This window comes from Aptenodytes patagonicus, chromosome 6, assembly GCF_965638725.1.
Source record: "Aptenodytes patagonicus chromosome 6, bAptPat1.pri.cur, whole genome shotgun sequence".
NCBI lineage: Eukaryota > Metazoa > Chordata > Aves > Sphenisciformes > Spheniscidae > Aptenodytes > Aptenodytes patagonicus.
The window spans coordinates 68,292,009-68,306,242 of record NC_134954.1 but is presented as its reverse complement, the minus strand read 5'-3'; the positions used below and the strand labels follow the sequence as shown (position 1 = coordinate 68,306,242).

General features: G+C 38.1%; 1 protein-coding gene across 2 annotated transcripts in view; it reads right to left on the bottom strand.

The window, feature by feature from the left end:
- The window catches only part of MGAT5 (alpha-1,6-mannosylglycoprotein 6-beta-N-acetylglucosaminyltransferase), a 144,335-nt gene that overhangs the window by 69,711 nt on the left and 60,390 nt on the right, over nucleotides 1–14,234 (bottom strand). For both annotated transcript variants that reach the window (XM_076343067.1, XM_076343068.1), the window contains exon 4: nucleotides 1,014–1,090. In XM_076343067.1, coding sequence (XP_076199182.1) covers nucleotides 1,014–1,090 — 77 coding nt within the window. The remainder of the gene's footprint in view (nucleotides 1–1,013; nucleotides 1,091–14,234) is intronic.

The following is a 14,234-nucleotide window of genomic DNA, read 5'->3' as shown; positions in this document are numbered from 1 at the left end:
TTCTGCAGCAGCAATTCATTTAAATCCATATTTTAATATTCAAATAATGTATTACATAGCCACTATGCAGCCAGTTTGTCAAAATGGATCAAAACACAGACCAGAGATTTAACACAGGTTTTTGGTTTTTTTTTAAATACTGTTGTCTAAGAGTTTTATTTAGAGAAAAAGGCAACATAATTTCACTCATACTTTGGTAGTTATTTATTTTCACTTTCAGAAATAAATTGTAATACTTGATAATGATATTTAAGTGTCCAGCAATTTTACTTTTGTCCCCCCGCTACTACATTTGAAATGTATCCTGGGGAAAAAAACCAAAAACCTGCATCTCTGCAAGTTTTGGTTTTTGGGGTGGTTTTTTTTTTTCTTTCCAACCAAAGTCTGATGGCTTTCCATATTTGGCCTTTCCAACTGCATTATTAGTAAAATATAGAATTTATGTAGAATCAACTGTGAACCCCAAAGTTCTGGTTGCACACTTAGTGCAGTGCCTAGCTTGTAAGCAGAAGAGGCAGAATGTTTTTAACAGAAAAGGGGAAGGGAGGAACCGGACAGAGCAGTTGGCAAAGAGGGGAAAGAAGTGTAAACAAATGTCTTGCTGAAACAGAGAAAGGACTTGAGTGGGGTACAGACAGAATCCCAGTCCTGGGGTAGGGGAACGCCAAATGACTCATCATGGGGAAGAAAACTGGGCTTTTCAAAAAGGAGAAGAAAGCTTCTCAATAACAAGACAGCATTCAAATAATAAGGCATTTTATTAAATACTATAGCATTATAATATAATATGGCATTTTATGCCTGTCTTAACAGGATGCCACTTTACTTCTGCAGCAGTAGCATTAAAGGCTTGAGGTGAGCAGTGTTCTAGTGACACACACTCCTAAACATCCTCTTTTCTTTTTTGACCCAGTTGTTCTCGTTTTACACCATTGTCTGAGTAGTGACCTCTTGCAACATACGTTCAGTTTTTAACAGAACACACACAATAAGATTAAAAACAGTTCAGTTACCTTTATTTTCCCTTCACAGTGAGGAAAACCATCCATAGGAGGCAATTCACACTGTTCTTGGGCTCCATTTATGAGATCTAAAGAGAAACACAGACCATAACTGAATTTCATTTTACAGTTCTGACAGATAGCCTAACGAATCCTTCCTTTTATTTTCATGAATCCTCAATCCAGACTGACTGAAGAGTCCTACTGTGTAATATTTGTTGTAACATTAAAAAACTCAGTGTGCTCTTTTTTGACTATAGGAGAAAATGGTTGCATGGATTTCAACTCTGACTTGCAGTAAAAGTGCTGAATTACAAAAACTGGTCTATGAAGACTTAAAAATTAAGCTAATCCACACTGAAAATAATAAAAAGCAAAATATCTTCCTAATCAAAGCGTGCTTAAAACTACTAAATTGCAACAACTTGTTTCCGATTGTCAAACATTTGTAAGATGTATATTGCTCTTAAACATAAAAACTAGGTTTTCAAGGTCTGTTATCACTTTATCAAATACCCATGATCCACAACTTGGCATCAGATATATGACCCAATTAATAAATGTTGCAATATGATCTAAATTTACAACTGAGTAGCACTACATTGCATCTCATGAGAAAAATTTCCTGTGGTCTCCCAAGAATTTTCTTCTTTTTTGCCTATTTTAATATTTTATCATTCTAGATTTTTGCAACACATTAAAGAGTGTAATACAGAGCAACACTTCTAGCCCATGAGCCAAGGAAAAAGGAGCAGTTTTAAAGGGCATTACCACATCAACTCCAGGATGGGACTTTCTTCTAAGAACTCAGAAGAACCCTCTACCGCAGGCCTTTAAGGCAAGAAAAATGACTAATGCGACGGAGAGATTCTTGCCAAAGGCAGTGGAGGATAAGGTTTTCAATTTAGGTAGTTCATCCCAGAGTAATCTAAATTATACCTGCATCATTTCTGACTTTTCCCACGGGCAAGAATCAAGAACATTAAAGCCAGCCAGCCATCAACCTAGGAACACTTCATGCTATAGCAGTTATAGTGCACGACTTCACCCAGAATATGCTAATTAGAGATCTCAGGAAAAAAAAGGCTGCAGAGTTAGAATAGAGTAGGGACAAGATCAGTGGATAAAAGTTAGAACATTGTATTATATACAAAAATCACCTCCTGATTTATCTGAATATTTTCCATTTTTTTTCAAATCGTTTCTTTTAAAGATAAAACTTGAAATTCGAGTGAAGCATTGCAAAACGGAGCGGATGGAGAAAGAACCACCATGCCAGGAAGAAGACACTTACTTGGCAGTCTCTGCAGCAGCAGTAATTTGACAAACTGAGCTGTACTGCCAATGACAATAACACTGAAGCAAAGTAGTTTTTAAGATAATTTTGTAATTTCAAATCAATAAGCACTTTCAAAATACTCTCCCTTATCTTCTTAACCTTATAGGATTCTTGCAGACTAGACCACTGACATCTATGGCTCTGATTTCTGATTCAAGAACATACAGAGCATGCATACAGATATCAACAATTTAAAAGTATGTTCTAAATTCAGTCAGTACAGCTAGATAACAATGGGACTTTTTTTTTTACTACAGTTCAGGAATCAGACCTTTCACTTGAATCACAATGAAATCAGTGCTTGAGATCAAACAGTACCTTAAACCGAAAAGAGGCACGGTTAAAATGATGGCAATTTTCAGTAATCAATATAATGCCATTAGGAGACCTTTATGGTCTAAACTGTGGGCTTTCTTTTCCTTTTTTTCTTTTTTTTACAAACACATAAGCCTGAATACAAAATAAGTACATAGCTTTTATAAGGCATGTCAAATTCAGATCTTCCTAAAACATAAAAGACATCTTAAATCTATGACATAACATCAGAGATGCAGTTCAACCACAGGGGAAAGTTCAACTTTCAGCATCCTACTGAACTTAGGGTTGAAAATTCTGAATGTCTGGGCAATTCTATTCAATCAAACAAGTCTTCCTATCAATTTCAGTTGCATTTGGACAAGTTATACTTGTCATGCTCAAAGGTTTTTTTTGTTCCACCTGTAGCTACTATATATATAATCAACCAACTGTAATTAGCAATTTTCAGAAAGGTAAGAGACAATTATTAAACCCTTAAAGAGAAGGTATTATTAACAGTATTCAACATGCCTTTCCACATACCTTTTCCACTGCAACAGTGCTTTCTTAAGGGGTATCCTTCCTCAGCCACTACCCACTCCTCACCATGCCAGCACTACCATTCACTTGACTCTTGGTTGGACCACCGATACTTATCAATTAAAAATAGTTCTTGCCCAAAAGTATTACTTGAAACCAGAAACAGTTTTTTGATTGGCACTACAGAAGAAGCAAAGCAGAGGTGGGAATGACAGTACCCCAGGGGCTGCAGCTGCAGGAGGTGTCGCTGGCACAGCCTAGCAAAGCCACTTAAGAAAGCATAACATACAGTCTTTGCACTGCTTGCTCTGGGCTAAACGATACTCCTCTGCAAGATGGCCATTCCTCCTTAGACTTGATGTTACTCCTTCAGTTCCTTATTTGTCAAAAGTAGAAAAGTACTTAAAAGCTGCTCTTCTGCCCTTTCTGTTGATTGGAAGGTATAGCTTGCCAACACAAAGGATCCATGAACTTTGTCTTCTATCTCAAGCTAACTATGCTATCATATGACTACCTTCCAGTTCAGAGGGTTAGTCAAGCAAACCCTCTCTTCTTCTGAAGTCCCTTTAAGTACAGGGTCATACATAAACACAAGCTATAATTCTTTATTTTACAGCATAAACATCTAGTGTGCCAAGTTTATCACTTATATTGCATTCTAATGGGTATCTTGTGATCTGTCAAAGAAAGGAAGGATGGAGAAAAAAACCACAAGATACAGAGAATGGCCTCATTTTTGGTAGATGCACCACTGCGGTCTAGATACCTGTTTGCTTTTGTCATGTGTAAACACGTTTTCTGCATGCAAGTGTGTTTTTGTAGATGGGCACTGATCTTTGCTATTGTTCGCTGTTCAAAAGGTTTTACAGGATCCCTGTATTTGCAAGAATAAAAATTGCCTTCTTAGAACAGTCACATATTGCACCCACCGCACATTTCAACAGCTCAGATCAGCTGTGGCAGTACTACATACAGATACTTTCCAAGCAGAAAGCCAACTCTCCCAGCTCTCCCTGTTCCTGCCCATTCCAAGAAGTAAAAAGCAAGAGCCAGACATTTACGTCAGCACAAGCTACAGATTTTCTCAGGCTTCTGGTCTCCCCTGTGGCCAGCTGCACTAGGGCTTTTCCAGAGCAGTCCCACTCTTGCTCTTCCACTCAGATGATTTACATACAAACAGCATACTGATCTCTCCAGGATACTCTGTATGTATAGGGAACACAAAACACTGATGTGCACCTTTATCACTTCTAACTGATCACTTGAAATGCTTGGTGAAGTATTAATGTCTCTAGTAACATTTTCAAGAGTACCTGACATCTTTCCCCCTCCTTGCCAGCAGCAGTAAACGCTCCTATGATTCACCTTCCTCAAAAATGTTAACACCTTTTTTCCACCATTACAGATTCTGAAGATGCTTCACGTGCCCACCAGCTTCCCACTCCATTTTCCCACTCAGCCTTACCATGGATCTATCCCAAACACCTATACCAACTTTCACTCGCTTCATTCACAGCTACTAATCAGGTAATAGCATAGTGAAGGGAATTCTATAACGCTTAAATATAAACTGTCCCATGAAACAATTTACATAAAGTATTATCTAGAGCAGAACAAAATGTAGCAATATATGCAAACCGGAGAAATGAATGTGAAAACAGGAAAAGCAGTAGAGAAAAGCATCTCTGTTCCACCTGAGTATTCCCTAGACAAGCAATCTTCCCTTCATGCCTGCAAACAGGAAGCTAGCTGATGTAATCAGACTGGAAACACATCTACATCAAGAAGAGTTGTCCAACGCAACACACCACCTGCAGAAATGGGCTAGTCTTGAACATACTGGTTTTCATGCATAAGCCTGAGAATTAAATGCAAAAGTCTGAATTCACTTGTGAATAATTTTGATGGTTCCAGTCAACTACTACTTGCACTGAAGCAGTACCCTTTCTTCTTGGGCGTAGTCAGTGCGAGTTCTAGATTGAGAAACATCCCTCCCAACTTTTTTCTTCCTTAATGATCAGAAACTGTATGAAGTATTAAATTTCAGCTCCTCTAGCTGCTCACTCCTAACAAGGCATGGAGGGTGTGCTGGAGCCTCTTGGTAGCCTGTGGGAAACAAAAAGGCTCCTTTCCCCATCCTTACTAAACTAGCTGTTCTGAACTATAGTTATAAACATAGGAAACATCCTTGTAAAATATCCAAAGTCAAGGAAGCTGTGACCAGCCTCTTTAAATACAAATTCATAACTACAAATTAATAGTCTAGCTTGTTCTCATCAAACCACACTGCACGGCTGGACCAGCAGAAGCAGCAAGGGTCGGACAGTAATCCCTAGCGTGTCTCTAGCTCAGTGTGGGCCCATACTGCCAAATCCACTCACTCCCTTTTTCATTCACAGGCTTCCATCATCCACGCTAACTAGGAGCTGGCTCTTCTTAAACAGGAATCCAGAGGTGAACAAATCTCGCGTATCCCATGGACAGTTGGGACCAACCTCACCCAGATACCAGCAATTTACACTTTTGAATGGATCACAAAGACAGGGGAGATGAAGCAAGTGGAACCCTGGGGATGCTGAGCTACACATCTGGAACTTCCAAAGTATGAAAAGCAAGTATTAAAGTACAAGTCGAGAGTTTAGAGTTTCTTCATCGTTTGGAGATGACGAAAAAAACGAAACCCAATCTTATGAAGATACTTGTTAAAAAGGTCTGGATAGTAGTATTATGCTGTTACCAAATTCATGTCGGATAGTTCTTTCCTGAAGGGGAAAAACACATTATTAAGCCAGACATTAAAGTTACTTCTGTTGGAAAACAGTATCTGAGAAACCACAAGGATTTTTATCCTTAATGAGGATTTATGTAATTTAAAATGCAAGTTCTGAGATCTCTTTTCGTAGCCAAAACTTAGAACTTACAGCCAAAAAAGTTAGAAATACATCAACTGTCAAGTCAGTACAAAGCAACAGTAGTTAATACACACACTTTTTTCTCTTAAGCTTTGTGTGAGCCATGATACTAATTTCTATTCTACAGACACCTAAGTGTTTTTGAAGTCATGCACTGCTTATTTCCTCTTGACTGCTGTTATGGAAAGACATAATTATTAAACTTTTATCTGATATGATGTTACATTAAAAATCAATGCATTGACAAACTGAAAATATGAATGTGAGCATATTATAAACCTAAGAGCACACAGTTGTTACAGATTATCCTGGAAAAAAAACGGAAAATATCGATAAAACACCAAGCAACTCTAGATTTAAAAAACCTCTTTAAATACAGTTCTCTGTTTGTGACGTCCTGGGATATTCAATATATAACTAACTGAAACTCCATCCCCATGTTTAGAAAAGAGCCATATGTTCACTTTGTAAATGTCTGTGGCTGTTTAAAGATATACAGCTCTGCATCAGAGATCGTTAGTGCACAGCAGGTGAAACTGAACTTGTGAACAATCATCAGTTATTTCAGTGCAAAGTCTGGCACCTTAGCATGAATGACTTGGCAGATTTAAGCTAAGCCACCTAGCTTTGCACTGGAAAAGATACTTCTCCCTTGTTACTCTATATAGTTGCCAGCAACTATACTGGCTGAAGTCCCATGTCTTTGACACCGCTCTCTTTAAACACCAGTTCACAGGTACAGGTCTTCGTCATCCCCTGCAATTAAACTCCATGTCCACAGGTTTTGTTTATTTTAGTGAAGGTCTACAACACCCAAGAGAGAATTATGTGGTTAAAAGCACAATCTGTGATAGGGAATTGATTTTTTGTTTGCTTCCTAGTTACTCTTCAACAAAACAGTAAAAATAAGCAATAGTGAATGCTACACACATATTTTGTCCTTTTTCTGTATTGCACATCCTTCAAATAATGTGCTTTGTAACAGGCTAAAAAACTCTGCTTCAATTTTTCTCCATCAGACAGTTACGAAGTCTAGAAATAATCCACTGATTATTCAGTAAGCTGAATAACAGTTATAATTAGTTACTCAGTAATGATTGTTTGATAGGTATTCTATTTGTCATAAAAGTTTTAAAATAGCAATATTGGTTAAAGCAAATGAAAAAGCCACAATCCTGTTGAAATTGCAAACTGTGACACCAGCAGCCTATCCAGTCAGCTAAGGACCAACTCTTCATTCTTCAGAGAATAGAAATATCTTAAGAATTTAACATGACACAAAAGTTTATGTACTTTGGAACCTTGAGGCTAAAACCCAGATTTTTAGACTACTCCAAAAAAGCGTATTAGTATATCTTTTGATGACATATAGCACAGATAATAGCTCAACTCAAAGTGTTTCCCAACAGCAGATCTCATAAAATCAGGAACCTCCTTAGTATTAAAAGGACAGAGTAATCCTACCCGATCAAGTCTATTCACCAATTTTATCTCTATTTGTTCTCTTTCTGGTTTTGATCACTAAATAAAAATACTATTCTTACTTTAATTCGTGGAACCTTTCTCTTGTTTCTATTTCAGTTCTGAAATCTGGTATCTACGGTTAGACACAATACTGTAGTTAAGGCTGGTTTAGTTTGTGTAAGGTCTTCTTTCCCTTCTCCCACTAATTAACACATTCTCAATTTAATTCACATTTTTCATCTCCAGCTGGTAAGATTTCTTTAAAGAGAGAATTTACAGCGTGAGCTGAAAGTACTATCAACATATTCAATGAAATGAGCTAAAGGTTTCAAGATTTTAAATGCAGAGCACAATATGCTTTCTACTAACATTTTAGAAACTTCAGTAGCAAACCATTGGTATGATTTAAAGAAAATTAACTTTTCTACTGCTAGTCCATCCTCACACCAGCTGTGCTGCTGTGTTCCATTAACGCTACTGAAATCAATGCAGTGTTAGGAGAATTCAAGTAGTAGTCAAGTGGTTAATCAAAATACAGCCCAGGGGACCACTAACAGTCCCCTTCAGCATTACTAATACAGCTTAGCAGTGCAGTGGAAAACATTCACGTGTGAAAATATTCACAGTCATTACACTGTGCTGCAACAGCGAGGCTTGAAAGCACACAATTCTCCCCAGCTCCACGCTACTGCCTTTGTGGGAGGCAAATGGACAGCAAAATGGGAAAAACTGCTTGGTATTATATACAGTGTGGAAAAAGAATACAATGGATAAGGCACAATGAATATGAATCAAAGCAAAGCATTACCCTGAGAAAGCTGTAATCTTGGCTATTAAAACCAGTGCAGCCCACATCCTATTACATCTGGTACACACTGACATTCTGTGGGGACAACTAGTTTGTTTTTTAAGGCATGACCATAGAGAACATGGTACGTACTATGTTAACTGAAGAAAAGCCTACTGCAGTCCTCTTAAGACAGGAGGACAGCTTTGGACATTCAAAATAATATGCAGTATCTTAGCTTTTTTTATCTAGTTTGTCTCTGCAACTACAGAACTATAGGGTGAACTATGGTTGCAGACCGTTAAAACTAATGAGGCTGTTATATGTGTAACAAAGTTCATCAGAAGCAGAGCCATGGAAACAAATCAACTAATCATGAAGTCACCTGAGTCTTCCTCCCCACCTAAAAGGCTTCAGTGTGTCAGCCCTAAGCCTTTAGGAAGGACATGGAAATACCGCAACAAAGGTCCTTCTCACCATAGTAACGTTAAAAAAAAAGCCTGCTTGCAGCACTGCCAAAGCTGACTTGTCAGCCTGCCTTGCTACATATTCACGAAGGACGCCAGATATCTGACAGGCATCCAAGCCATCGTGTCTTAGATGACAAGTAAATACTGAAGTCTGCATCCTACTGAGTGACTTTAAAGATATTAACACTAAAGTTGTTAAAAGAGAACTCAACAGCCAATACAGCCAAAGTAGTTAATGCATAAGGCAGAAAAGCTGTGGAAACTTTGAACAGATACACCAAAAATATTCTCCCTCACTGAGCAGTGCTACATACAGCAACCTGATACTTAACTGTTCTTAGTCTTAGAAAGAGTTCTCCAAGTACCAGCTATGTATGAGGGGGGTGTGGAGGAGAATTTGACATGAACCTTCACTTGCTCATTTTTATGGGATCAAAGACACACAATTAACATCTTCCAAAGTGACACTTTTCAAGGTAAAAGAACATTCTGTAAACAACCAGTCTGGCACAGTTTTCAGTGCAATTATACTACCTGAGGTGTTATATGGTTACATTTATAAAAAATTTAGCTTTTCACTGAACAAGCACAGTAGAGTGATGACAATGGCCTCAGAGCACCTTGGCCCTTGCTTTATATCAACATTTTTATTTTAAAAAAATTGTTTTGCAACATGCATATTCAGTATTAACGCCACTATTACTTAGTAGTGTTTTAAAGCCTGAGGAATTGAAACAGTTTCCTTTAGTTTGCTTAAATCAAGTTTTTCCCATAGCTTCCAGAACACAGCAACAGTTCACAATTTAGGGGCAAAAAAACCCAACCCCAAACCAAAGCCCAAACCCAACCCAACCCACAACACACAACCCCCACACCCCCTGCTTACCAAAAAAATCACATTAATAAAACAGAGGACTGATTCTTTGATCATGTTTGTGCAAGCAGATTGCACTGATGAAATATTCTTACTGCAGTACTGTCCCACAAAAATCAAGGATTTCTTTCATAGTTACCTTAGAAAAGAACAACTGCTAAAAGCCAAGTTGTCTAAACCAAACTGATCTTGTGCCTGTCACATGGAACCAAGGATTCAGCTACAACAGAAGAAGCCATGTAGACAAGCTCTGCTTGAAAGTGCCATAGTTTCATATCTCCCCATTTCCGTTTAATCATTTCCAAAACAGCAATTTAAGATTTACCTAGGGTGTTATTTGTGACAGTGGCTCAAGGTTTACTGTTCTAAAGGCTGACGAAAACTCTTATCTGCTAGGCACCCAAGGTTTAGATTAATACTTTCTTGTGTGTATGGCAATATATTACTTCCCACAAATACAGAAAGGATGGCTACCAAATATCTTAAAAGCTTTTCAGATACAACTTGGATGAATAAAGACAGAGGGGAGAGAGTGAGAGAGAAGGAACGAGGACTTTGTTGCTTCTGAAACCAATCAGCTGAAGCCTTATAAGCATCTTTATTAACAATTCACTCTTTCATAAACCAAATGGAGGTTCTGAAAAAGCGGTTGAAAACTGTCAGTATCAAAACAACCAGTTTGTTCGATGGTTTTGCGGAGGGAAGAAGAAAAAGGAAAGTATGCTTATGATTTTACACATGGATTTTAAGGGGGGGGGGGGAAGTCTAACCTCCCACTCAAGCTACCCAAAGTGCTCCACAGCTTTGCTTTTTAACATAATCTATGCAGCCTCACCCTCTAGCACAGGTCCCATCCTCAGCTCCTTTGGGATTATGATTAAAGATATTTGTGATATTAAGATGCTCTATTATCCTTTCACACAACCCAAAAGAGAAGAGAAGCTGTTTTGCTCTTGGGTTTCCCTCAATGAAAAGATTCTGCAAAACTAACTTCAGAGGAAGAAGCCAGGTGTAGTACCACACTACAAATATTAAACCTAAACACACTAAGGATATGAATACACATTACAGTCTACATATAAATCAACAATGCTAGTTGTCTGAGAGTCTGAAAAGGAAGACAGACTTCTGGTCTCTAAATGGGAACTCAAAAATGAACCAAATAAAAGTTTGAGTTCACCTACTTCAGAGACAGCTGAGTTACAGTCCTTGCTAAATCCTCAACATTTCCTCCTACCAACTGTTATCACTTTCTTATTATGAACAAGCATAATCCAGATGGATTTTCTTCAGATCCTTTTATCTGCCAAAAACTCTACAAACCACCACAAAGCGGTATTTTCCGTTGCAGATTTCACCACTGCCACCTCAGTTCTACGCCGTACTTGACAGCCAGAGGTGGAACAATTTAAAAAAAAAAAAAAAAAAGCGCCACTTTTCTCCATGTCTCGCCAAATAAGGAGCATAACTGATGAAGAGACCTTTGTAAAGTGATGAATAACTTTATTTCCAAACAGCCCCTACATTTTAAACACTGAGTCATATTCTCAAGATGTCTGCACGTCTGCCCAAAGTACAATTATAAATCTTGGTCAAAGAATATGTCTTACTTATGCTAGGTAATCTCCAAATACCAGCATATCTCAGGTTTCAGTATGGTAATGAAGAGGCTACTCTACTGAAAAAGTCACGGGCTCTGTACCAAGTTAATACCTATCACATAAATTGCTTGTTCAGGCTACAGTGGTCAAAGCACAGGCTCAAAATTGATTAAAACTTCTTTTTAGGAAGCCACAAACATTTCTATTAGGCTGCTACAAGGCATAAATAGCCATGACAGCTAGTGTTTGGCCAGAGATTATTCAACTTCTGGCTGTATTAATAAACCTAAAATAAAGATAGGTATTTTTTCCAAACTGCTAAACAGTTTATTATTTCTGATGCCAGTGCCTCCTTTTTCCTTTGCTGACAGGCTCTTTCGGAGAGGGTATTGCTCATTCCTTCATGAAGTAATTTATAATGGATTATCTTAGCATAATATTCCAGGTTATAACACCTCCCGGTCCAATGCTTATCTGGACCTCCCCAGACTTTGCGGCTCACATTGCCTAACACCTTCCACAGTCAGACTACATTCTGTTTTGTTGAACACTGTTTTTTAAAAAAAAATCTTTGACAGCCAGGTACTTCCCTAATGTTTTTTCTTTTCCTCAAGAAACTGTCATACTTCATCTTTCTGCTACTGGTGCTATCATTTATTCACCATGAAAACCTACAGAAGTTGCTGATGGAAGTTTTAGAAGACATTTGGTAGCCCTTCAAATGACATCCTGACTACAAACAGTAGTTACAGTTGTTTTAAAAGGAGCTACAAAACTCATTATTATTAGGTCTTTTCTCATCCATACGGTTCAGAGGAAATTTTTCGTCTGCTTTTACATCTGTAAGGCTACAAAGGCTGTGTATTCCTTTATTAACACTGCCATCAAGTTAAAGGCAACTGCTGCCCACTAGCACAGAACAGATCTGTTCCTTAGGGGAACATGAACTACTCAAATTTATTTGCCCAGGCAGCTGCAGTGACCACTCTCAAAGTCTAGGCACCTACGTCCCCAAAAGAATATTAAAAATATCAAAAAGTACATAGAAGATTTTTTTTTTTCTTCATCAGAAAGAAGGATGATAGATTCCATGTTGCAGTATCAAGGGACTGTGGTAACTGAAGGTGGTTTTAGCTCAAATGTAGAGCATTAGAAGAAGTAACCTTGCAAGTTTATTAATTACAAGTAAGAACTTTCCTGGACCAACAGACATTTTGCCATCAAGATGTATACTGGGCAAAAATTAAATACGCTCTGACCTCAGTTCATTGAGAAATGTCAGCATTTTAAACCATTTGATTTTTCAACCAATTTGCAACTGACAATTATTTCTCAACATACATTCTCTTCATTGTTACCTGGATTACTTACATAGTCACATTCAAACTCATATCTGAGCTAAGCTAAAAACAATGTATATATGAACTGAAGAAAACTTCCATACATTCTAATACTATAAATATTCCCTTTTTATACTATTATTCTAGTTGTCTATACAGAAAAGGTGGACAGGAGCGGAAATTTTTTTTTTTAAATCCATATCTGGTCCAATTGCCAGTGTCCTTAATCTCAAAGAAAAGACCTTTTCAATCCATAAATCTGAGTCATGGTCACATACCAGTTGTGTTTATTAAAGTCAGATAAAACCATAACCTGGACTGATTTCAATAACTCAACCCTGTAACTAAACCAGGATTCTTGCATCATCATGATCCACCTGTAGTATATGGATACTGTTCTTAGGACTGCTTTCTAGATACAGCAATGTACCTAATAAAATGTACCTAATAAAAGAAAATTCCACTTACAGAGAGCCTTTGGGAGGAGAAATGTTGACTAATCATCATCATCTCTGTTCTTCCTAGTTTGCAGATAATACTATTTTTTTTTCCATGACAGTGTTACTAATACTTAAAATACACAATGAAGAAAAGCCCATAGCACATTCAGATTGACAAGTCTAGCCTGCCATGATAGTCAGTTTTAAATTTTAAGAAAAATATTATGTTTTGCTCTTGAGTTTGTGTCCAGTCATAATCAGCAATACGGACAAATATTTACAGTATAAGCACCTTCCTGCCATTCTGTTATGTCTTATGTTATCACTGGTATCTACTCAGGTAGCATATAACACACAGTAAACTTTACACAAGGTTAGAGAGGACAAAATGCAGATTTCAGAATGATTAGTGCCTCCACTATTTACTACCAAGGTTTACAAGCAGCGTCAATAGATGCTAAGGTGCAGCTTACGCCTGCATGAAGCTAAATTTATTTCGTAAAGGCTTTCCATAAGTAAAGAGACATGGTTACACAGATTACGGAATCAGGTCTCAGTGTACTGTGACAGCTCAAACCAAAAATAATAAATGCATGAAGTAGCTCCACTGGAAGCAGGACTCTTCTAGGAAAGTCTGCTAATGACACTGCACTGTTGCACTGATGAATGAGGCTATAAAATGCTTAATTTACTTCAGAGTTTTAAGCAGTGACTCCGAGGCAAAAAAGATTTGCAAAAAAATAAACTCAAGAAGCCTTTAAAAAACATTACTAAAAATATTAAACATGATGTTTACATATATTAAACAATGGCATCCTGGCCTGTATCAGAAATAGTGTGGCCAGCAGGAGTAGGGAAGTGATCGTGCCCCTGTACTCGGCACTGGTGAGGCCGCACCTCGAATACTGTGTTCAGTTTTGGGCCCCTCACTACAAGAAGGACATTGAGGTGCTGGAGCGTGTCCAGAGAAGGGCAACGAGGCTGGTGAGGGGTCTGGAGAACAAGTCTTATGAGGAGCGGCTGAGGGAACGGGGGTTGTTTAGCCTGGAGAAAAGGAGGCTGAGGGGAGACCTCATCGCTCTCTACAACTCCCTGAAAGGAGGTTGTAGCGAGGGGGGTGTCGGTCTCTTCTCCCAAGTAACTAGCGATAGGATGAGAGGAAATGGCCT